Below are 26,160 nucleotides of genomic sequence, written 5' to 3' on the forward strand. Positions count from 1 at the left end.
TGTCTACGTGTATTTAAAATTGAGAGGTGGGCAACAACGCCAGGGGTGGGGTGTACACCCTGATGGTCTTTTGGACCATCATAATACTACATTTTTAAGTATTATGAAGGCCTGTCTCTCTTCCATTGTTAATTCTACAATTGTTTCCTTTAAACAGATGCTGATAAACCTTTATGAAATAAGTTCATTCTAACACTCCAGGACATTCTTGTTTGGGTGCAATTCCTGAAAGATGACTCACTGTTTCATAATGAATTGTACAAAAGTCATTCAGTTTCCTTCATGCAGTTTTGGTTGAAGAATAGGACAACAGTCCTATAATAATAATAATAATAATAATAATAATAAATGTATTGTGACCACTCATATTATTTGATAAGAAAGAACGTTCTATACAAAAGTCCTGAGCATTTTTAATTAAGGCTTTCAAAGGTATTTTTTAAAGTATGCAGGATGGAGAGGGAACTGTATTTCTGTAAGTAAATATCAAGTGTAATTCCAGGTTGTCGCGCCACATTCATTTCAAGTTGTATTGCATAAGTTAGATTTGTGACTTGAGAGAGTGCATTAGAGTAGTTATATTTGTTGTTTTGAGAGGTTTTATTGACAGAGTTTTGGTTGCACCGTAAGCAGGCCTGGGAAAAAAATCTCAGTAAAATTTAATTTACAAGTTTGCGACGCTCATCAGGTTACTGTTAAAGTATTTGCCTTTTTCCAGATTTCTTTTTTTTGTCACACTGTTTCAGATCAAACAGACTTATTACACAAAGATAACCAAAGTAAATACACAATGCAGTTTTTAGATAATTACATTTTTATGGGAAAGAAAAAATCTATCTAAACTTACCTGACCCTATGAGGGAAAGTAAATAGTAAGTAGTAAGTGCCCCTTAAGCCAACTAACTTGGAAGTCTTCCCCATGGAAATCTGACATGGATGTAATTTTTGCTTGGTTTCTTTTTTTAAATCATAGGCACAATAGAAATATAGCTTTATCACGAGTGAGAACAAGATACGTCTATAGCAGTTTCATAGGTTTAGCAAGAAAGGGTAGATAACATAAGATGGAAAATCCCCATAAGAGATAATAATTCCACTTTTAAGCACCAGTTAAATTAAATACATGATGTGTGCAGGCTGCTTGCCCACTGCAATTATCTATTTTCCATGGTGTTACATTTCAGTATTAGTCACTTTAGAAAACACCTGCTGCTTGGCCTTCCAATCCAGGTATGCACCTTTTAAAATATTATTAATATGAGTCACTGTGAACTTTTTCATCAAGAAAGTGTGCAGCTAAAAATATGAAAACTCAGTATATCCCTAAAATCATCAAACAGCAATCTCAAACACATGGTCTTGTCTGTAGTATGCAACAGTCTAGAGTCATTCTTTTCTTTAAATTTTGATTCCCTGTACCTAACAGAGATTTTTTTGTCTTGCTTTGAAGTAAAACAATATCCTGTGGGTCATAAAGTTTAAAAGCACCCTTCACTGTAGGGATGAACAAGTGTTATGTCTACACATAACAGAAAACCCACAGCTACTCTCCCACCCACATCCATTTCTGACTGTTTAAGTGAAATCAAGGTCTGGTTTACTCACAACTTTCTTAAACTTAATGGCAATAAAACAGAATTCATTTTAATAGGCACCAGATCAAAACTGACTACAGTTCCAACCAGTCTTTCGTTATCCATTGATAACTCTGTGTCACACCCTCCCCTCAGGTTAAGAGTCTTGGTGTCATCCTCGATAGCACTCTGTCCTTCACAGCACATATAAATAATATCACTCGGTCTTCCTACTTTCATCTCCGTAATATTAACCGTCTTCGTCCCTCACTCACTCCACACAGTACCGCCATACTTGTCAATGCTCTTGTCACATCTCGTCTGGATTACTGTAATTCTCTTCTCTATGGTTTACCTCATAAATCCCTCCATAAACTGCAGTTGGTTCAAAATACAGCTGCTCGTATTATTTCCAGAACTAGATCCACTGAACATATAACACCTGTTCTTAAACAGCTCCATTGGCTCCCAATTCACCTCCGTGTCAATTTCAAGATCCTGCTTCTCACTTTCAAAGCGCTTCATAACTTTGCTCCTCCATATCTATCCGATCTTCTCCATACATACTCACCCCTTCGTACACTCCGCTCTTCTTCAGCTTCCCTTCTGTCAGTTCCACCTGCTCGCCTGACTACCATGGGACTCAGAGCCTTTAGTTGTTCTGCCCCGAGACTTTGGATGCACTTCCACTTGCTCTACGGACCACACACTGTCTCACCACTTTTAAATCACTACTCAAAAGCCATCTGTTTAGAATTGCATACACCTGATCTGTCTTAGGCCATTTTTACCTTGCTCACTTTTTATATTTGCTTTTATACTTTTATGACTGTTTATGTCTAAATGTTATCTACCATGTTTGCTATATATACATTTATCTTGTGTTTTTTTATGGTATTGTTTACGTGCTACTGTAAGGTGACCTTGAGGGTCTGAAAGGTGCCTATAAATAAAATGTATTATTATTATTATTATTATTATTATTATTATTATTATTATTAAAACTTAGGAAAGAATCAATTTTAAGTTGTATCTTTAGAAACTTTGTTACTAGGAAACTTTCTACAAAACTGTGTATTCAATTAAATTTTTGTAGCCGAGTCTACATAAAATGCCAAAGACAAAACAGTTTGAGATGCATCAAATAATATGACTTAGATGGGACCTAGCTGAAGACTTGGCATATCTCATCATGGTGTGCAGTTTTTCTTTAAATATAAAAATATGACACAGCGCCATCATTTAATGCATGTGTTGTTTGCTGAAGCTTCACAAGAAATGGTTTAATGGAAGTATGGCAGTCAAGAAGCCATACATAACAAAGGTAAACATGTCGTTGATCCCAAACATATTGTCAATGCAGTGAAAGCACACCTGGAACTACTGCATAAATAATACAAATTTAGTCCAAAGCAAAAGCAAATGAGTGACTCCCTAAATCAGTTGCTCACAAATTGCCTGGAAGAACTAGTCACAGCTGCTTCCTGATCCACTGCTTGAAGTTTCCTGGACTAGTCTGAATGAGTAACACTCCGTTAAAAAAACAGAGGTACAACTAAATTCTAGCGTCTGTAACAATAGATGGTACTTGTCCCCCAAAAATCACCTTAATAAAGACAGATTAATATGCACAATGTATGAAGATAACAAAATATAAAACTGAAAACAGTTGCAGTGCAATAGAAACATTTTATGTTACTAAAGTGAATTAATAACTAAAAAAATAACTATAAAATTTATATTGGAAACAATGATGTGATTATCATTTTGACCGCAATTGTGCAACACTATCAGTCACCGACCTCAGTGACCTCTTCAGAGCTTGAATCTGAACATTATTTAAGAATAGAATAGAATAGAATAGAATAGAATAGAATAGAATAGAATAGCCTTTATTGTCATTGTACAGAGTACAACAAAATTGGAGTGCCACTCCCTTGGTGCAAGTTTCAATAATAAATATAAATGTAAAATATAAAAAGTACAAAAAAAACAATCGTAAGTACTCAAACAATAGTATGTACAATATATACAGGATAGCAGCATTAATATAATGACAGTGACGGTATGGAATAGGTTCAATTGTTTTTGTGCTTATTTACTACGGTGATAGCTCTGGGAAAGAAGCTATCCCTGAATCTGTTTGTCCTGGTTTTATGTGACCTGTACCGTCGGCCTGACGGTAATAGTTCAAACAGTTGGTTGCTGGGGTGAGAGTGGTCCTTGATGATATTGCCAGCTCTGCTGAGGTACCGAGAGTTTGCAGTGACCTCCAGGCTGAGCAGAGAGCAGCCAGTGATCTTCTGGGCTGTGTTGATGACCCTCTGCAGTACTTTCCTGTCCACAGCTGAGCACCCTGCATACCATGTTGTTATGCCGTACGTTAGGATGCTCTCTATGGTGGCTCTGTAAAATGTCACCAGCAGCCTCTCCTCCAGGTTGTTCCTCCTGAGCACTCTCAGAAAGTGGAGACGCTGCTGAAGCAGTGCAGGATCATCTTGAAAAATCCCTGTGAAAAATAAGGCTAGAATAGTGTTTGAAAACACGTCTACCTTCATGCCTTAAAGGTTTTTAAATTTCAGATGTTCATAATGAAACTATTGACATTAGGGTGAAACAAAGTTTATTAATCCCAACAAAAGATATATGAACCCCCGATTTTTCCACTCAAATATAAGATGGTCATGTTTTTTCTGCTATGTGGAAAATGCAGTGTTAATAATGTAATGACAAACGTGCAAATTATAGTACTTACAAAACACCTTTCAGTCAATAAAAACATCAACCTAGGGAGGTAAGAATTTGTTGATATCTCATTAGGTCAGATTAGGTCCCGATGGACATCTACCTACCATGCTCTTGCTTGTGGTTGTATCAAATGACGAGGGCACAGTGACCTTATGAGAATGCTGATTGCAAAAGAAAGGGTCAACTATAGCATTGTCCTGCCACAATGAAGGCCATGCTGCCAAAGGTTTGTTTCAATTTTAAAACACTCAGGCAGATCTTACTCAGACAGACAGTAGTGTATGCAAGAAAATGTTGTATATTTATGAATTACAGGCAAGGAAAAAATACAAAATGGTTAAAAAATTTTTTTTTTTTATTTTACATTATTATTATTTTACATTAAACGTAGGAACTTGCATATTGCTGCCATTTGTAAATAAATTAACCATATTTTTTTCCTCCAAGTTTCAACATTTTACTTTTTTCCAGCTTCAATTTTGATTGAAGCTGGAAACACTGCTCGCTCACGAGGTCCCAACAATTCTGAAAAACATAGGCTGATTCAGGTTGGTCAGGTATTACTCATGTTAAACTTAAATAAAATAAAAATAATCATTCATTTATGTTTATATTTTAAATGTTGGTGAGAAACATGACTACATATTTTTGTTTAGTTTTTTATTTCCGACCAATATTATAAATAGATGTTTTGTTTTTGTTAGATGTCACACTTCCTGTGAAGCATATTGCGTAGATTTCTTTTTCAGAACATCTACCAAAAATGGGAGGGGATGTCACATATCCCACCTATTTCACTCAGAGTATAAAAGCTGAGCTATGAGATGAACAAAGGGACATTTTTTGAACTGCTGATTCTTTCATCAGGGAAAAAAAAACCTGTAAGTATCGTTTTTTGCTTGTTTTTTTTTTTTTAGATATCTTCATTGGACATTATTAAATTACACGTACATGATAAGAACAAAAGTCTTTCTCCAAGCTTTCAATTTCATTAAATATTTTTTTCAGTGCAAGAAAATAAATAAATAAAAATGAATAACCCTTTCTCATTCCTCTTTTCATTCCATAATGTCCAACAGGCATAAGTGAGACTATCAATGGGGCAGTTCAAGTCTAAGATTACAGGGTCAGGCCCAGGTATTCACCAGGCAAATCCTGAAGAAGGACCTCCCAGGTACTCCTCACACCATTTTGATAGCAGTATAAATCCAAGCTTCACCATCTCAGGCATGTCAAGGTTTGTTAAATGCTAGATTTTTTTCTACTTCAACTGGTAGAATCTATGATCTGTTAAATTTATAAACAAGAAACAAAGTAAATTAATAAATAAAAAAGAAAGAAAGAAACTTTAGCAATCACTGAAGGAAATACAGTTTCAAGCAGTTATGGTTTCATTATTTAATAACTTTTTCTTTCTTTTTTTTCACTGGAACAAAAAGCGCATCGGGACAGAAGGACTCAAACATGGAGCCACGAAAAACTTCTATCTATAACACCATAGACACGGCACCACAGTTAGAGTATTATGCGAATACACTGCCCCACCAAGAGATCAAAATCAGACCTTCTCTTGATGTTCTGCGCAAAACATTTGAGGTGAGTTTTCCACCTGTGGGGAAAACATCTCATTGTTGTGTTGTTTAACTTTGCAATTTATGAAGGAGACAGTTTAAACTTAGAACTTTTGATTTATTTCATAGACAATATAAATCTATAACCCATTAAAGCAGGATGAGATTGTCATGTGACCCTCAACCATAAAATTATGCAGCAGGAAATGTTTTCCCTCCTGTCATTGCAATGTCCTTGCTCATCAGAGGAGCAAGCACAACTTCCAGAAAGTTGCTTTCAGTGACTGTTGATAGGATTTCCTAATAAACAAACTTGAATTAAATTAAATTTTTTTTTTTTTTGAGTATTCGAACATTATGGAACTTTTTTTTTTTTTACATCCTTTTATTGCAAAATTGAAGGACAGTGTTTTGCACCTTATAGAATTAATAACTAGTTTAATCAAAAACTGACATTTGATTATTTTTCTATTCAGAAAACTTTCTTTCTAAATTATTTATTATTATTTTAGGAAGTGGAAGCAGAAAATGCCGCCGCAGATGATGCCACCGCAGATGATGAAGAACCCCAAGGTCCTGAAGGGAAACCGCCTACTAGATTTGGCTGGTTTATTGCAGTCTGGGTGAAAAAAGCTTCTGTGTATTTAAGTCTACAACATACAAATGGAAAAAAAAACCAATTAAAACAAAAAAATAAACTTTTTTTTTTCTTTTTATCACAGATGCGCTGCATGCTGAATATCTGGGGTGTCATCCTCTTTCTCCGGCTAACATGGATTACCTCTCAGGCAGGCATCGGTAAAACAACATTCATTCATTGTTCAGTATATTGGGTCCTTTTTATTCCTGCTTTCTGTTGCCAACTCTGGTATATATAACTGTCATTGATTTGGGCTGTTAATTCATGATATTAGATTACTAATCTAACAGGAAATGATAATTTGGAGTTGAATAAAATACTCACCTTGGTTAAAATTTGTTCCATTTCATCCTGCAGGTATTTCATAATATTGACATGAGAAATTTAAAAAAATCAATAAATAATACAAATTTATATAAGTTGGGAAAATGTATCATAATAATGGAATTGTATAAGTTCTGTAGACAAGAAAATCGATACAGTACATGTAAAACATTCTTATTCAAGCCATTTAAATAGGATTTAGTTAACAACCTCCATGATCATAATATTATAATACTGAGTCCTAACTTGTTTCTTTCTTCAGTTTTGAGCTTGGTCATTATAGCCATGGCTGTGTCAGTGACCACAACAACTGCCCTGTCAATCTCCGCCATCGCCACCAATGGGAGAGTGAAATCAGGTGAGTAAATTATTTTAAACTGGAATGACACAGTATAAGTATTATTGCCACTTAATCTTGCCTTTTAAAATCATCCATTGAATTCCCATTTTCAAACCTACTATCCTGTCCAATACTCTCTATATCTCTATAACACTTTTAATAAATGCTTCCTTTACTCTTAAACTCTTACTACATTTATGATAGAATAGTGCCAACGCTCCCGACGTTGCTTCCCTTCTTCCTGGTCCCCATTCACACACAATATTCTTAACGGCCTTGTTTCTGCATATTTTTCAATATTTAGGTGGGACATATTTCATGATCTCTCGCACACTCGGTCCTGAACTAGGAGCATCAATTGGACTGATCTTTTCCATTGCCAATGCTTTGGCTGTCGCACTCCATACTGTTGGCTTTTCAGAGGTCGTACGTGATCTGATGAGGGTAAACTAATAATAATAATAATAATAATAAATAGGTAACCACATCTTGTAAAATAATGCATTCTAAATCTTTATACTTTCATACTCCTGTTAATAACTTGTTGATTTTTTTAGGGCTATGGTACCATAATGGTCGATGCGCTCAATGATGTCCGTATTATTGGTGTGGTCACGGTGACAATTCTTTTGTTCATTACATTCGGTGGAATGGACTGGGAAGCCAAGGTAAGCACAACCAAATACATTTCACTTTGTTTGCTCGACATGGGTTACAAATATTGTTGTTTCTTATTAATGTTTACTCTTCATTGTACCTATTTTAATTATCTCCCTTCATTCTTTCTCTCTTTTACTCTCGTAGGCTCAGATTTTTTTCTTCATAGTTCTCATGGCTTCCTTCGCTGATTACCTTGTGGGAACACTGATACCTCCCAGCCTCCAGAAGAAGTCACAGGGCTTCTTTGGATATAACAGTAAGTTTATTCTTCTCATAACAATCTAGTTTCCAAAACACACCTTTGAAAAAAAATCTTTTGATTTAATTCCTTTAGTTATCAGTCCTTCTAATACATTCTGCCTACCAGTTCTAATGCATTGATCTCCATTCTCTGATGTCAGTTATTCTGGACTGTCACTGACAATATTGAACACATTATAGGATTGACATGAATTAATTATTGGAAGTAATAGCTGGAAGAGCAAACTTCCAGCTATTTGACAAAATCCTGATGCAACTGAGCATGCCTTGCATATGCTGAAGAAGAAATCTAAAAGGGCAAACATTTGAAACAAGTAGAAGTTGAAGGTAGCTGCAGTTTTAACAAGGCATCACCAAAAAAAGATTCTCAGCAACTGCTATTTTTTTAATAAATCGTAGACTTCAAGCAGTCCTTGTTTGTAAGGGATCTGCAAAAAAGTACTAAACACGACTGTTTTAACATACATAATATTACTTTTTTTCAAACACTATGGTACCCTGGAAAAATAACTACCATATGTATAAATTGAACCGATATGCTAGTTAGTTTGAATCAAAGTGTGGAATGTACACCTGCACTTTAGATTGTTCAATTTCAGATTTCACACTGAGGAACATTTGTTACTCACATCACGTGGGGTTACTCAAAGATATTTCTTTGTCCCAAACATCATTGAGGCCACTGTATGTGTTTACAATAGGAATGTGTTTTTTCATAATTTTAAGCTAATATCTCGTATGTTCTACAGAGGATGTATTCATAGAAAACCTCACACCAAACTGGAGAGGTCCTGATGGCAACTTTTTCCGTCAATTTGCAATTTTCTTTCCTGCATGCACTGGCATCCTGTCTGGAGCCAACATCTCTGGAGACCTCAAAGTATGACAAGCATCAAGAAAAAGAGAGTTCTTCTACTAAACCCGCTAAGCTTTATGTGTAAGTGATGACTCTAAAAATATTTTCTTTTGCAGGACCCTTCTACTGCTATCCCGAAAGGCACCCTAATGGCCATTTTTTGCACCACTCTCAGCTACGTTGTGATTGTTGTCACTTCTGGTAATTACTCAGTTTACTTTTTTTTCTCTGCATTAGATATGGCTGGAATCTGAACTTAAAAGCTTCATTCAGATTCTGTGGTATATAGGCATTTTTTTCTTGTTGAAACTGCCTGTGAGAAAAAGGTCAGAGACTATGAATGAAACAGCTTTTTGACTCTGTTCTGAAACTAACATTGACTCCAGGTGCAAGTGTAGTGAGGGATGCCTCTGGAAATATGACTGACCTCATGACTGGAAACAGCACAGATGGCTGTTTGGGACCAGCATGTAAACTGGGCTGGAACTTCACAAAGTGCGTCCAGTCACAGGCTTGTTCAGAGGGTTTGGCAAACTATTCACAGGTACTGGTCAGCTAAGAGACAAATGGCATTTATGTTCATTGCAATGTGAACCAGATTTTCTTTTATCATTGATAAGTGGAGCTCTTCATGCTCTGGTAAAATTTTGGAGTCCTTCATTAGGTTGTACTGGGACCTATTCTTTCTTGGTTATACATGCTACCACTGGGCCACATTCTTAAGATATAAAACATTTAATTGCTCTTCTAGCTGGTTTTACAGAGCTCTATGCCCCAGTGAGACCTACTGTAATCTTAAGTAATCTTTCAAACCTTTTAAAATGTCTAATGGCTTTAGAAATTGATGTGTTCAATTATTCTGAGATTTTACTTACGCAAATTAGAAATTCTTATTGGTTGTGACAGGTTGGATCAAGTCTTAACTTATTTTTTCTCATATATTTTTTTTTATCTTTACATGTAAAATAAACCCAGGGGTTTTTGATTCTGATCTCTCCTTTGAGAAGGATATAAACAATGTGCTCCCAGACTTGCTTCTACCACTTTAAGAATATCGCAAGGATCCATTTAAAGATCTGAGTTGGAAACATATTGAGATTACCACACATGCTTTCATGACTTCTCAGTTAGACTATTGTAATGGTCTTTTAACAGGTTCATCCAAAAGCATTGAATTGACTATAGATGACATAAAATTACGTATCAAGGAGCATTAAAAGAATCAATTAAAATGAACATATTACATTGTTTTTAAAGACTTTGTACTGGCTGTCCACTAATTTTAAGATTTAAAATTGATTTAACGATTTTATGTGTTACTTTTTAAATCTTCATTCCCTGGCCCCGGAATATATAGTGCAACTTTTTTGCCGTTATCAAACAGTGTGCAGCTTTCAGATACTCAGAAACCTGTAAACTGTTCAAAATTCTCACTTAAAGAAAAAAGACGATCAAGCATTTACTAATAGGTTTCCTTGGTTCTAGAATGAGCTGCCTAAGGAAATCATTCTAGTTTCAATTTAAGTTATTTTTAACTCAAATCCTTATTCTCATTAAAAAATTGCACTTGACTCTTGCATGGTCTTGTTTAATTGTTTTGTAATCTTTTTGAATTTCCTTCAAGTTTGTTCTTTTGTTCAGTGTTTCATTTTTGGAACTGTCTCTTAAAGCTGACTTTATATATAAAAACTGCTTAAGAAATAATCTTTATTATTTAAACTTTTTTTTAAAGTAATTATATTAAATGTGTTATTTTGAACACATTCTTCCAGTTGTTTACAGTTTTATTTTGAAAATTCTCTACAGGTAATGGGCCTGATGTCTGGTTCATATTACCTCATTGTTGCTGGTATTTTTGCAGCCACCTTGTCTTCTGCTCTTGGATTTCTTGTTTCTGCCCCTAAAATTTTTCAGGTGAGAACCACCAGATACATCACAATGACTGAACCATATTTTTTATTTTTATTTTTTAGGCAATAAAATACGGACAGTCTTAACCAATTATCAAGGTTTATTCATTTCAGCTTGTGCAGCAAAAAGTATTAATTTTGCAGAGTAGAACAGTGATAGACAAACATCTGACACTACTCTCACAATTCTGCTATTAATGCCATAGTATTTATAAACATGACCATAGCAATTGTGTTGGACCTCATTTCTTAGCCAAATTCACCTTAGCTTTTATTCTTTAAAAATTGGACCTCAGAATTTAACAGAGACACTAAGGAATGCTGCCACCTTGTGGACTTCTGACTTGTCAATCACATGGGGAAGCAAAAACATATTGGGTCTATGTATATCGTAACAAAGAAGCCATGGGACATTTCTCCACATACTTTTACACAACTGGATGCCTTTTTGTCACAGATGGAAGAGAACTGATGATTATTAGAAAGAAATCAGATTTAAGTCACTTCAGCATTACTTCAGCAAGGTTCTGCAAAAAAGAAAAAAATGTCAGTTTTTTCATGCAAATTCCTATTTTCTAACTAAAATAAGCAGAAAAACAATGAAAAATGTGATATATGCATTTGTAAATGTAGTAAAGTTATTATTGTTAAAGAAATGATGTTTGTATTTTATTTCATCTCTCAGTGTCTGTGCAAAGACAACGTATACCCGTACATTATATTCTTTGCAAAGGGTTATGGCAAAAACAATGAACCACTCCGGGGCTATATCCTTACCTATCTCATTGCTGTGGCCATCATTCTTGTTGGTGAGTGTAATCCAGCACTGTCATTCTAGTCTTATTTGAAAAATTGTTTCATATATGTGCTGATAGTTTTTTCCTTCTGTATTATTACAGCTCAACTAAATATCATTGCACCCATTATCTCCAACTTCTTCCTGTGTTCCTATGCTCTTATAAACCTAAGCTGCTTTCATGCTTCACTTGTCAACTCCCCTGGTAAGTTATGTACTCAGCTATTGCACTGCACTAAGACTAGAGACAAGCTCATGTCTATTCACTAAACAAGAAATTAAGCATTTCAACTTAACAAACTTAACAAACTGATACAAAATAATGTGAAGCTAAATGTTTTATTCCTTTGAACATCACTTCAATCCTTTATGTGCTTATGCATAGGGAAGGCAAAAAGTAGGTCTTATAATTTAGTTTTTTTGGAGGCTGTACTGGACATAGTACTAGGGATCTAGGATCAGAACTTTTGCATTATGCTCACTTGTAACTGTCCTTCTCTTGTCATCTCTTGAAGGATGGAGGCCAGCATTCAAATACTATAACAAATGGACAGCTTTGTATGGAGCACTGGCATCTATAGCTCTGATGTTTGCGTTTACCTGGTGGGCTGCTCTGATCACCTGGACTGTCATCTCCCTCCTGTTTCTATATATTGCATACCTAAAGAAACCAAGTGAGTCAAAAATCAAGCATAGGTTGGAAGTCAATGTTGCTTTGATACGAACCATGCCTCAGATGGACAAGTGAAATAAATTGTATTTTACCAGTCATTTATACTGCATCTGTTTGCATAATGTTTTTTTAATTACATCAACAGATGTAAATTGGGGCTCTTCAATACAGGCAAGTTCATACAACATGGCTTTGTCATTCTCTGTGTCTCTCACTGATGTGAACGACCATGTCAAGAATTTTAGGTAAGTGGTCTAAAATGTTAAAAAGCATTTGGGTGGGTTTTTTTGTTTTTCTTGTTTGTTTGTTTTTCATGTGTTGTTTTTTCAAAGAGTATTTGTGTGATCACTGTTTTATCTTCAAAAAAACACCCCAAAACTGTCAAAATAAATCTCACTAACATGTGCAGAACATTGAAAGGAGGACATTCCCCAACAAATGCAGGCCACATATCTCAAACATTAGGATAATTCAAATAGACAGTAACTCCCGAACATTATCTTTGTTCTCTGATGTCCTTTTATTAGACCACAATGCCTTGTCATGACTGGACCTCCACAACAGCGCCCTGCACTGGTGGATTTTGTTGGCTGCTTCACTAAGCATGTCAGCCTTATGATCTGTGGAAACATTATAATGGTGACTTTCTTTGTTTCATGTTTCTTTGAAAGTTAAAAATGACAATTGATTAACATTTTTTATCCACTAATTAAAAGTTCTCACACTGGCTTTTTGTCAGAAGTTTTTTAATTGCACATGCTCAGTTTCTTCAGCTTTTCATAGAAGGTTGATATTGCCTTTTCCAGGAGCCAGAAAAGCAGACCCCGTTTCAGGATTCCACAGATCAGTATGTTAAATGGTTAAACAAGAGGAAGGTTCGCTCGTTTTACACTCAGTTTACGGCTGATTCCCTCAGAGATGGAGTTCGATATCTGATACAGGTATGTCCTCTATTTGAGAAGCAATTGTTGCTCACTACTCAAAAGAAACTAGAAACTAAATAATGGCTTCTTACAAGTTATACTGTATGATTCTCATAATTTTTGATAATGCTAAACTGGTTTTCATCACCATGTGAGTGACTCTGTTGTATAACTGCTGGAGCCTGACAAATTAAAGGTTCCTTGTTGAGTTGCAGAAGACACAAATACCTTTGGGGGTGTGTCAAAAATGGCATTCTGTTTACAAATGTGCTTTTGGTTTGTAATTATGGCATATCAGTCCTTTTAAAAAAAAAAAAAAAACTATAACATTTTATTAATCATTTCAGTACTATAATACAATTGAAGTAAGGGGGTGGCATTTAAATTGCCTGTTTTTAAAAAAATTGAATGCAGTAATTTATATTCTTATTTAGGGATGGCTTTATGTGTTTTTCTTGCATCTTACTTATGGTGTCATTTTACAAATCCATTATCTTGAAAATATCATGAAATTTTTTGTAAATTTGTAATTGTGGCTCTTTGAATATAAATATCTAAGAGTTTAACAATGTTGAATCCCTGAAATCCCTAAAACATTTGGATGTCTCTGATGGATTGCTATTGTTATTATTATTTTTAAATTCAAGGCTTCTGGTCTTGGCAAGCTGAAGCCTAACACGCTGGTCCTTGGCTTCAAATCAAACTGGATGGAAAGCTCTCCTAAAAGCATTGAAGATTATATCCACGCTATATAGTAAGCTTATCATTGTTTTCATATTCCGTGCGTGTGAGTGTCATTCTATTGTAAACATCAAAGATTTTTGATGATTAAAGATTTTTTGAATTAATTCTGAAAAAACTTGCAGGGTGGTGGTGGCACATGTTGTAGGGTGGGGTCCCGTTGCCATCCATTAAAATTTGGCTTACTTACACTGTGGTCCTAAAGGTCAACTGAATGATTTATTGGTCTAAAATTCATAAAAAGCCTTTTAACGATTCTTTTAAAAGTGCAGTGTGCATTTTTAGCATATAGAAAGTACCATACAATATTATGACACCTTCTACTTAACACTTAATTGAATTCTACACTTTTTTTTTTTTTTTTTTGCTGAAAGAGTCCTTAAAAGGTTTTTTGTTGCTCACACACTCTCTCTTACTGTTCTTCAGTGATACATTTGACTCCAAGTACTGTTTGTGTATCTTGAGGATGATGGATGGGCTGGACATCACTGACCATTCTGATTTTAAAGGTTGGATGCATGGCTTAGCATGAATTTCTAAAGCATGTGACATTGGCAAAAAAAAATAATAACAAAGACAAATTATGACAAATTAAAAAAAAAAAATCCCAGCTTGCCCCTGCAGTGGTCAATCCTTCCTTTATTTTTTACTTTAGAAAACCAAGGCTTTGAGCCTGATGAAGCCATTGAAAACAATGACCATCAGCTTCCTGAGAAGGAATCAGGTAAGCAAGCACTTTCAATGCTTCAGATTTTTTCATTTCAATCTGACCCAAAATGCATATTTTCAACCAATCATTGTCCTGCATTGATGTTGAAAGTTTAATCATCTGATTTAAAAAAATATATAGAGAAGTTCACTGTTCTCCAAGTAAAAGTCAATATACATATAACCCTGCAGTGCACATGGAGGAAATTTGTCAGCTAAAATGTACGTACATTTCTAAATGTATAAATGTCTAATTTATACATGAACAATCTTTTGTTGAAAATGGTTTTAGACAGTCTGGGGGACAAATAAGGATTCTCAATTAATTCAAAGATATTTACATGTCGATGAAATAGTGTAAAACAAAGATTTGATCATACCATCTCTTTAATAGTATTTCCATTTACAGATGCTGCTTTTGAAATGCTGCAATGGAGATGGTTGTCGTTAAAGTACATAGAAAGCATATAGCTTCTTAAGTATGAATATGGAGTAATCCTTATGATAACACATAATTATTGCTTTTTGCAGCTAATGACACTTCTGAAAACATCAACAGCGATCAGATCAAGACTGTGTTTAAGAATTCTGGGGGAAAGAAGACTATTGACATCTACTGGATAGCTGATGATGGAGGTGAAACACTAGGCACACTAGTTATATCACAATTTAATAAGATGTGTGTAACACTTAGTTGATATAAAAGTGTGTGGATTGGGTATCTGGTCAGAATTCCAAACTATAATAACTTTGGTCATCTAACTATGATGTCTCTTGGACACATCGTGGTGGTACGCAAATCCAAGGAAGAGTTGGTCTGTGAGTTTATCTGGAAACACCTAGATCAGTCAGTAATCAAAGAGAAGGAGGACTCAGCATCTCAGCTTAGACTAGTGCATGGATAGTTGACAGATGTAATTTTAGTGCCAGTATTGGCTGTAGTCAAAACTGAATCTTCACATATAATTTTGGATATAAAATTAACCACTGCTATCTTGCTCTTCTCTAGGACTAATTTTACTGGTGCCTTACCTGCTCACCAGAAGAAAATGTTGGCGCAGTGGTAAGATTAGGGTTTTCATATTGGGAGATGAAGAAAACATCGAGGAAAGCCGTGATGCGTATGTTTATTCTATTTTAACCTATGTATTGGTATTTGAATTTTTAAAAACCTTTATTCATAGGTAAATTGAAATTGAAAGGCGTGCAGGTAAACATTCTTCCATTACGTTTTTATTTGTGATCTAACAATCTTCACTGTTAAACAAAGCACAGATGAAATTAATGTAAATTTTCTTTTAGAAAATTTTAAACCAGGATATTTTAGATGTACAACACACAGTCACCAATTAAATTTGAAATGAAATCTAGGACTGAAAGAGCATTTCCCTGCATGCTGTTCAGACTGGGGTGAAAACGTTTAGGAATGTTTCAGGTTATATGACAAGGTGTTTGATTTTCAGACACTGAAGTGCTTTAAGATTGCTTCTTTTGTTTCTTTCAGAATGATCGCCCTGCTGAAGAGATTCCGCATCGATGTTACTGAAGTTGTCGTCATGACAGACACTGAGAGGAGTCCTCAGTCCAAAAAGTATGAAAAACTTGCCATCTTTTTCACCTAAGTCACAGTATGCACTGCAAAGCTTTTAACCTCAGGAACAAATGAAAGGCATGACATTTCACCTAAATGTTTCAATTATGAGTCCCAGTTTCATTTAGTGAAAAAGACATTTTTATAGATGATGTTGAATTAACTGTAATAGAGCGCTGAAAGTACAGTTAATTAGAGCATGTTTAATGATAGCAGTTTTTTTTCTTTCCTTGACAGCAAACTCATTTGTGTCTTTTTGATGCCTTGTAGTATGAATAGGTTTTTGGAGAGTGTTGCGCCCTACAGGCTATATGATGAACAGCAGGAAGGTGTCTCAGTTCAGGAACTAAAACAGAAGGAACCATGGAAAATATCAGACAAACAGTTGGAGGCCTTTAGACTTAAGGTCTGTCTCTGTACTTCATTTCTAACCCAAAAGAAGAAATGACATGCCTATGATCGTCCACCAAATTCATTTAAAAACTTTTTTTTTTTCAAAATTTTATTTACAGTCTGAGAGAAAAGTAAGGCTGAACGAAATCATCCGGAGGAATTCACAAAATACCACCCTCGTGCTTGTGTAAGTTGACTTTTTATATTACCAGTGAAGTTCAGAACCTTTTGTTAAATTTGTTAAAAGTGTCTTTTCTATAAAATCTTTTATATTGCCGTCTGGTGTATCTTTAGTCCCAGAATTGAGGCAGTTTTATTATACATCCACCATTTATCATTCCCCAGATGATTTGTACTATAATGTGGTGTATAATATATTATAAGACAAGGCAGATCAAAAATAAAAGGGGATCAATGTAATGCATTCACCAATGCACCCTAATGAATTAAATGACTCCACATCTGTTTACAATCACAGTATATGATTAAAAATTTTAAAACAGAAATTGAATATTTCAGCTATGACAAACATGGTAACAATAAGAGTGAATATTGAATAAATATTTTTAAATACATGTCAGTATAAGAGACCCAGTGTACAGTATCGGTCAAAAGTTGATTTTTTTTTTTACTGCAGCTGCTGATTTGTACTATGTTTTCATTTCGGAGTGCAATGACAAATTAAACTACATAATCCTCAATATAAACTGGAAAAACTGTGGTGTTCTAAAACTTTTGACCGGTAGTGTACAGTTACAATAAAAAGAAAGGGAAAAGAAAAAAAGGATGATTTTATACAAAACCACTATGTTCTTTAGAATGCAAGATTTGAAATACAAAACAAGAACAATCTATATGTTTTAATAGTACTTCACTTATTTTGATGCAAAACCGCAAAATAGAGTGTGTTTTGAAAAAGACAATAAATATAGAAGAGGTTCATTTTCTGTAGTTGCTGCAAAAAGAATCCCCAAGCTAGGTTATTTTTAATTTATTTTGCTGTTTTGTTATGTTGACTGTAATTCAATAATCTTTACATATGTGAGTTGACGGGCATGTTTTTTTTGTTATGAATGAATTCTATTAGGAGTCTTCCTGTGCCGCACGGCAACTGCCCCAGTGCTCTGTACATAGCCTGGCTGGATGCTCTGACCTGTGGCCTCCACTGCCCTGTAGTGCTTGTGCGAGGAAACCAAGAAAATGTCCTCACTTTTTACTGCCAGTAAATCCTGTGTTAGTGCAATGAAATTTACAGACACAATATTTTTGATACTCTAAAATGATGTCCTGACAATAAAGGAGAAAAAAAATCACACAAGACAAATAAGTACGTAATAAAAAGTGTGTAAATGATGTGCTGTTGTGATCAAAGATGATTAACAAATCTGATGAATAATAAAGAATGATCAAAAACAGAAGATAACACAATTGTGGTTATTCACTTTTTTCTGAATAATTTTAAGCTGTGTATTACACTTTGAGGCAAAATATAACATACAGTGCCAAATCACAACAACAATTGCCTCAAGGCACCTTATGTATGTATATATGTATATATCGAAGAATACATAGTTAATATGGCTGATAAACTTGTTGTTCTTGTGATTTGTTCATCAAAACAAATGTGAAAGACAATTAAAGTGGATAGACACTGACTGAACCTCACACTTGACCTGTTTAGTCTCTCCTCTTCTGCTGAAAGCAGACAGTTGGGGCTTCATTTGCCAAGTGCTGCAGATATATTTCAACTCAGGGACAGTCTAGTTCTGTTAATTAATAATACCATAACTAAAATGGCGAGCAAGCAGCAACATTAGCAAGATGAGCCTCATGGAGTTGACCTGGACTTAATGCTGTCAGCGTTAATCTCTTTAAAATGATGTTAGCGCCATAACCGCATTAACTCGCTGACAGAGATTTGCCGCGTTAATGCGGTTATGGCGCTAACATCATTTTAAAGAGATTAACGCTGACAGCACTACCTGGACTACATTCAGTTTTCCTGTTCAGTGTGTTTGGATCTTCTGAAAGAACCCATCGCCATTTATTGTGGACACAGTTATTGTAAAAGCTGGATTGATCATTGCTGGGATGGAGAGGAGGAGAAGGGTGAATACAGCTGTCCTTTCCATGTGGAGCCTCCATGCTCTGGCGATTCTAATCTCTCCAGGGATGTGAGGTAGATTAAAGCATTTTTAGGGGTAAGACTGGAAAACTCCAATATAGATGCCCATCTGTTTCAAAGAAATGAAAATCATTGTTAGAAAAAATGGAAGTTCAGTTCATTTAAACTCATTATTTACAGCTTTGATTTGATTACCAAATGAAAATCCCACTTTCTTGGCCTGTTGAGATTGAAAGATCAGGCCAGGTTGTGGTTTTTTACTACAAACAGAAAAAAAGTTGAACAGATTTGAGCCAGCACATTTGTTCTTAGATTTCGTTAACTTCGCTGACTGGGACAAAGTCATCACTGAGCTCATCTTCTTTTAGCAAAGAAAACACAGCTCGATGAAGCAGCTGATAAAAGCCTAGGAAAGGACATAACCAGTGATGTTTAAAAATAAGTCTTTATTACTGTTTGTTTCCTCACATCCTCATTACCTCCGGCCCCCAGCAAATCACTTGAAACATTTTAAATCAGAATCACGATCAGAAAACTTTAATAATCCCTAAGGAATTTACGTGGGTTACAGATGCTCCAAGACAGTAACGGAACTAAACTACTAAACTAATTAAATGAACAACTAATTAAATATCACAATATATTACAAAGTTTACAAATTTAAGAAATAGCACTAATATATACAAACTATTAAATTATAAATATCAAGAATATTAGAGAGGTGGAATATATATGATTGACATTTAACTCTAACCTGTGAACTTTGTCCTCATCCTGGACAACATCCGCCCCTCATATACTTCATATAGAAGTCATTTATAGTCGAAAATAGTGGTAATATTGATCATACTCACTGCATTTTTTAGCAGATTTCCATCCCCTCACACTGGATGGGACCTCAAACTATCGTTATCTCCACCTGATATGCGATCACGCTTCAGCTCATCTATACAGGTTCACAAAATTTCCCCAGGTGCTGTGCAGAGAGGGTTTGGCAGACCGGTGTTACTGGGAGGTAGAGGGACATGCTCGCACTCTGTCTGTAGCAGTGGCTTATAAAAACATCAGCCGGACATCTGATGAGTCACAGTTTGGCAAAAATGATAAGTCCTGGAGTTTAGACTGCACAGCAGACGGCTTTTTATTCTGTCACAATAATGTAGAAACCAAAGTGCCCGGCTCAGGTCTCTGCAAGATTGGAGTCTTCCTGGATTATAAACCAGGCACTCTGTGTTTCTATCATGTCTCTGATCCAATGGTTCTAATCCACAAAGTCCAAAGCAAAATACTACAAATATTTAGCACAATGCTCCATGAGAAATCAAGGGACACATGCTAGATGGGAAAACCTATTTCTTTTAAAAAAAAAAAAAACTGTCTTAGGCTGTACATTAGACGCACGGATTTCAGTCTCTTTTTGCAGACAGATCCCACCTCATTGAACATAAATTGAATGCATGTATGTTATTTATTTTCCATATGGAAAAGAAATGTTTGTGCTGGCAGTTGAATAAGAGCCAAAGGATTGTCATCACTGGAAAGAAAAAGCAAAACAAAAAAACGTGCAAGTTATTACAGGCCCTAAATCCTTAGAGCAACTCTAATTTGGAAACTTTGCCATTTTAAATAACTGGAATTAACAAAATAAAATAAATGAAAAGACACTGCATATAAAGATTGTGTCGTTATTTTCAAGCAGAAGCTACTACTCCTATTTTGGACATTGTTAAAATTTGGTGTTGGGTCTTCATACCTGCATGTGATGTCTTGGAATGTTCAAATTCTGCCTTAATCTCCAACAGTGTGAAAGTTTTTCTTCTTTTTTTAAAAACTGCTACACCATTTTTTAAGCACAGGTTCACTCTCTAATCCCAGTCATTTTTAACGCAATGCATTTGCCCTTTAAAACGATGGCAACATGCCCAGTTTTCACCATGCACATCTGGGTTTCTGTAGAAGTTTCTGCAGAAACACTGCTCAGTGAGTTTCACAGAAAAGTGTCAGTGATTTCTCTACCAGAGAAAGTAAGACTGTTATCTTTGTATTTTAATGTTTCATTTCTAAAGGATGTTGTCATCGATGCCTGAGGCGTAGCACAGTACTCTGTGCCCTATAAAAACTATATTCACACACATTCATACTCCGATGAACGCAGCGGAGGGCAACTTGGGGTTAGTATCTTGCCTAAGGATGTTTGGCATGCAGACTGGGGAAGCCAAGGATCAAACCACCAACCTTCCCATCAGTAGCTGATCTGCTCTACCATCTGAGCCACAGCCAGGTGGTAGAGCCTTTACTGTATATGTGCAAATCGTGCTGGCACACCAGATGAAACCCACTGTTCCAACATACAATCAAGCTCTTATTTGAGTGTAGTATTGCTATGATTTCAGTTATCAATACAAATTATTTCTTGGAATAACTTTTAGTTGCGACATGAGTTCAGCTTAAGCTTGATTTAGACTTCGGCTTGAAAGAGTCCCTTCCATTACTCAGGCTTTGGGTAGCCAGACCAACTTTTTCACCTAACTATGTGGATCACATAACTGATCCAAACACATTTACATGTGCAGTACTAGAAATATATATATATATTTTAAACAACAATGCGCTATAACAGTGGAAGCAATCTTGGAGTTTGCTTTCTTGTGAATAAATACACAGTTCTCTCAGTCAGAATAGCTTATTGGTTTGGCTTCAACCCCATTAAACCTTATTGGAATAAACTTAAATTTTGAAAAAGAATTTGTCTTGACTGCGCAACATTAACAGCCAGCTGGTTGCTGCTGAGTAGGAACAAATCCCTACAGGTCTGAAAATCTTGCAGCTATAGCCATAAACCACAAGATAAGTCATATGGGTACAAGGTGTGTGTCTTTGTAAAGCTGAAATATTGGTAAAGTTTTGACAAGATATGCCTCTAAAACAACAACTGCTGCTTTGACAGCAAAGCTGAAGAAACATGTCATATGCACAAAACAGTGGAGATGAGATGAACAGTGATTTGAATGAAATATCCTTTTACTGGTTTGCTTTTGGGTTTATCTGCTTGAGAATGTTGATGAACTGCTAGGACCGAGGAAAGAGGCGAGGTATAATTGCGACACACCTTCCTCTGCTCCCTGCATGTTACAGCAAGCATGACAAGTCAATGGAGAGAGGGCTCAGAGAGAGAAACAGAATGAAAGTAGGTGGGGGAAAGTGAGGTAGGACTAAAAGGTTAAAAGAAAAGGAAGAAACTACAACATCTTTAACACATTCAGACTCATTTTCAAGCACATGGTGTTTTCTTTTCTGTGTTGGGATTTACATTTAACTTGGTAAGTCTTTTCTGTCTTTTTTGATCTGGGATTTGTTTGTTGTTTTTAATGATTCTTTACAATAATAGTTCATTTTCTGCAGCCTAGTGAATCATATATATATTTTGAGAATGCATGGCATGTTACATGTTTCCATGGGTGATACTGTTCTTATGTATATTAGAGTTTTTTTTTAAGTATGAATATGTCAGTTACAGCTAAATTTGTGGACACTTACGTTCCATGTGTTGTACCATTTCTGCGCGCGTACTCTTTCTCTGTGGGTGGAATAGGTATGCATGTGAATCACAGAGCACACAAACACACCCTCTAAGTCAGGCATGTTTTTATTAGTGTTGTGGTTTAACAGGAAGGTCTGTGTATGTAAATGGTAATAAAAATAGAGATTAAGATGACAAAGACCAAAGAAAATAGAAACGCTGCAACAACAAGCGTAACAGAAACTGGGAAAAAAAATCTGCCAATTATTCACGACCTGGTTATAGTTGGTATAAGTTGTAGTTGTTGCACAGCTCAACAAGAAAAAACAGTGTCAGCGTCCACTGCTGCTTTGATGCCACTGCCCATGAGGTTTGACCAGCTCTTTGTAAACAACGGTTATGTGGTCTCATTACTTCTGCAAAAAGCAAAAAGCAGAAATCAACTGAACCTTGTGTGAGCCTGCTTCCCGATAAAACCAACTGCACACTTATTGACTCTGTAATAAACACAAATTACAAGACAGGTTGCTAAGAAATATCAAACAGGTTTGTTCAGCAAGTGTAGGTGTGAGTACCTGATTATACGCAGAGACATACTGACACTGCCTGACTTGAGTGATAGTGTAGATGTGTAGAGCATGTAATGACACGTTTTTTTGAAAAACATTTTTAGTAATGTGAAAGGACTCTGATTCTTCAAGTTGGCTGCTGGAGAGGGGGGGGGGGAAAGAAACAGAGAGCATATTCACACATTAAAGTGTCTCTGCTAATGTATAAATGTCTCAAGGGCTGTAAATATTAGATATACATAAACATATTTTATTACCTTAGTTTACTTCAACAAATCCCCCAAAATAAAACTGTCTCATCCGCAGGGCCAATTTGTATTGCCCTGCGGTCAGTTACTGCAGAAATTACAAGGTAATTATACTATGTTTACACCACAAGAAAGGACAGAGGGAAGCTAGAACTATTAAGAGGTTAAGAGGAAGTAGGAGACAAGGAAATAAAAATGGACCAAGGTATACAGAAGGCATAGAAAGGCACACATAGAAATACTGATGAAACCACTACAAATAATAGACAAGATATGAACGAGAGAGCACAATATCACATAACTGAAAGCATAAATAAATAGCAGTCAAGGATCCAAACACCAACTCAATGCAACTTAGGCTCAAGTGAACTAACACGGTGTTAAAATGCATTCACTGAAGTCATTATCCTGTTAACAAATGGAAAAAAAAACTTCCTGGTTTAAGTAAAATTCTGAAAGCTTATTAATAGTTATATACTTCACATTTGAACACACACGTGTGTTAGCACGAAGACATTATATCAACAAGCGACTGTTCATTTCAATGCCATTGCTATGAATATGCTGAGACTGCGTTACTCTCACAGGGCAATGAGAAACAATATATTGGACTAATGCTTAAATGTTGCAGCTAGTTAAAAAGAGATCATCTTGGTGATTTATTCACCACTTGGCCAGTAGTCTGCGCCACAGCACAGTGCTCTAAAATGAGCATCAGTTTCACATAGTTTTAGACTGTAAACTAATTAATTGTCAGAAAATTTAAAACAAAAAGTGATTATCCACATGTATCCACACGCTTCTCATACAGTGCATATTAGTTTTAGTGTATATTTAATACTATTTTAATACTTTAATACTATTTTCTCCTGAATGTATTTTGAAGCTTCCCAGTATATTTCTTTTTTTTGTGTTGTGTTTGGGTTTGTTTGTTCAAAAATCATCTTCCATCAATGACCCTGAAGAGAAGGAGCACAGAAGTCTAAAGTACAATCTCTGCTTAAATATTGACACCAACACACTCACTGGTGCTTTCCACTCATGTCTGGTCTCGTTTGTTCAGGAATTAAGAGTTAAAACCTGTTGCACTTGCGCCACACTCCCACACTTTCCTGCATGAAATTCATGCTTTTAAGCCTGGCACTCGATTCAGATAAAACGTGAGGGAGGAGGTGAAGACCTTTACTATTATTTGTTTGTTTTTATTGCCATATTCTTGTTGCAGCCCTGAGATGCTGTCTCTATTTTCTGTATTCTTGTTAAAAGGGAGTAATAAAGTGACCGAATGAATCATTCTCTTTGACAGGAAACAAAGATGGCCCACAGAGATTGTTCAAATTTGATAAACACCACCGGAGGAAATGAAACCATTGTGGATAATCCAGTTGCCACATCTATGGGTGCCTTCATCCTCAGCCTCATCTTTCTCCTGGGCTGCCCTGGAAATTTGTTCGTCATCTGGAGCATCGCGGCACGAGCTCGAAAGCAATCTGTCACTACTCTTCTCATCCTTAACTTAGCTATCGCAGATGGCTTTCTAATGACTTTAACCCCGTTTTTCATTGTCTACCTCGTTAAACAGAACTGGGTGTTTGGAAATGTAATGTGTAAGGTCCTCTACTACCTGTGTCTAGCCAACATGTACGCTTCCATCCAGCTCATTATGATGATGAGCCTCTACAGGCTGGTGGCTGTGCTGTGGCCACAACGTGTCAGTGTTATCATCACCCAAAAGATGGTACCCCGTGTGCTGGCAGCGGTGTGGGCACTGGTGATTGCCGCCTCCATTCCTGCACTTCTCTTCAGAGAAGTGAGGGACAAGGGACCTAAGCATGTTTGCGATTCCTTCCATGATTTATGCAGCCATGTGAGTTGAGAAGAATTCTGATAGAGGAATACTGTTTAAATCTACCTCTCTATCTACCTATTAATCTGTGCATACATATATACACATTAGCACCTCCATTCTATACTATTGTTCATCCCTCTTGTGTTATCTCCCTGTACAGGTGATCCTACAATACACACTGGAGATCATATTGGGATTTCTAATTCCCTATACTGTCATTGTAGTCAGCTACATATGCATCTTGCGTCGGATCCGACAGACCAAGTTCCGCCGTCGCATTCGTAGCGAGAACCTTATCCTGGCCATCGTGTTGACCTTCTGCCTGTTTTGGTTGCCCTACCATTGCATAAACCTGGTGCAAGTATGTCCCACAGTCTTAATTTTATGCATAATACCTTCTTCTAATAATGCCTTTAAAATTCATCATTATGATGATTCTTAACAAAATTATAATTTAACTATTTTTACATTTTGCTCAGGTTGCATGGGCAGTGTATCCAGAGAGTCAAGTAAAAACTATGTAAGTATAATTTAAGATACAAATTTACATTTACTTCTGAGAAGAAGTGAGTCAGGTGGTGCTGAAGTCAAAGTGAACTTTTTACGAGATTACTCATTGAACAGTTTGGAAAATTTCACCTTATATGAGAAAACTGGTAATGCAGCACTAAATGATATGTGTGATGGAACTAAAACTTAATTCCTGTATGCTAAAGTTTCATGACATCTAAAAGCTAAAGTTCATTTACATCATTAGCATTTAAGTATCGATATAGATATAGGAAAATGAATGTTTGTCTTTTTTACAGAGGCCTATGAGTCATTTGGGGATTTTGATTTTTTTTAATCTCATTATCTCAAGGGATGTGGTCGTCAAGACAACATTTCTGCTTTTACTATCACAGCCTCTGGTCTCTGTCTTTTAAATACCTTGTAAATACTGTAACTATAATCTGCAACAATTCATGTAGTTTTTTTTTGTGAAAGCTTTTTACTCCAAATGCATTTTATTGTTAAAAATACTTCTCATTTTCAAATGTACTTTTACAAAAAAGGAAAAAAAGGTTCAGTATATATATATATATATTAGGGGTGCAACGATACTCGTATCGATATTGAACTGTTCGATACAGTGCTTTC

General features: G+C 35.8%; 2 protein-coding genes across 3 annotated transcripts; both read left to right on the forward strand.

Moving 5' to 3' along the window:
* Positions 1-5,167: 5,167 nt before the first annotated feature.
* LOC102292778 (solute carrier family 12 member 3) lies at positions 5,168-18,127 on the forward strand. 2 transcript variants are annotated; one of them, XM_005951033.2, is made up of 28 exons: positions 5,168-5,203; positions 5,402-5,496; positions 5,762-5,918; positions 6,406-6,516; positions 6,616-6,691; positions 7,120-7,215; positions 7,502-7,641; positions 7,755-7,865; positions 8,002-8,113; positions 8,868-8,998; positions 9,091-9,175; positions 9,361-9,518; positions 10,781-10,888; positions 11,570-11,693; positions 11,784-11,885; positions 12,196-12,354; positions 12,499-12,598; positions 12,881-12,992; positions 13,160-13,294; positions 13,924-14,030; positions 14,444-14,526; positions 14,673-14,741; positions 15,257-15,361; positions 15,735-15,846; positions 16,230-16,316; positions 16,587-16,722; positions 16,829-16,896; positions 17,797-18,127. In XM_005951033.2, exons 2-28 carry the CDS (start codon positions 5,420-5,422, stop codon positions 17,933-17,935), a joined length of 3,000 nt encoding a protein of 999 aa, XP_005951095.1. In that variant the 5' UTR covers positions 5,168-5,203; positions 5,402-5,419; the 3' UTR covers positions 17,936-18,127. The 2 variants fall into 2 exon arrangements, with proteins under 2 accessions (XP_005951095.1, XP_014186091.1); XM_014330605.2 differs by having other exon boundaries at positions 5,402-5,559; positions 17,797-18,126.
* Positions 18,128-21,985: 3,858 nt separating this feature from the next.
* Positions 21,986-25,692, forward strand: LOC102293086 (leukotriene B4 receptor 1-like). Its single transcript, XM_005951034.3, has 4 exons — positions 21,986-22,154; positions 24,478-25,038; positions 25,181-25,381; positions 25,500-25,692. The coding sequence occupies exons 2-4, from the start codon at positions 24,487-24,489 to the stop codon at positions 25,542-25,544; spliced, it is 798 nt and encodes a 265-aa protein (XP_005951096.1). The 5' UTR covers positions 21,986-22,154; positions 24,478-24,486; the 3' UTR covers positions 25,545-25,692.
* Positions 25,693-26,160: the final 468 nt, after the last annotated feature.

This window comes from Haplochromis burtoni, unplaced genomic scaffold (genome assembly GCF_018398535.1).
Source record: "Haplochromis burtoni strain Fernald_Lab_line unplaced genomic scaffold, NCSU_Asbu1 Contig_918, whole genome shotgun sequence".
NCBI classification, from domain to species: domain Eukaryota; kingdom Metazoa; phylum Chordata; class Actinopteri; order Cichliformes; family Cichlidae; genus Haplochromis; species Haplochromis burtoni.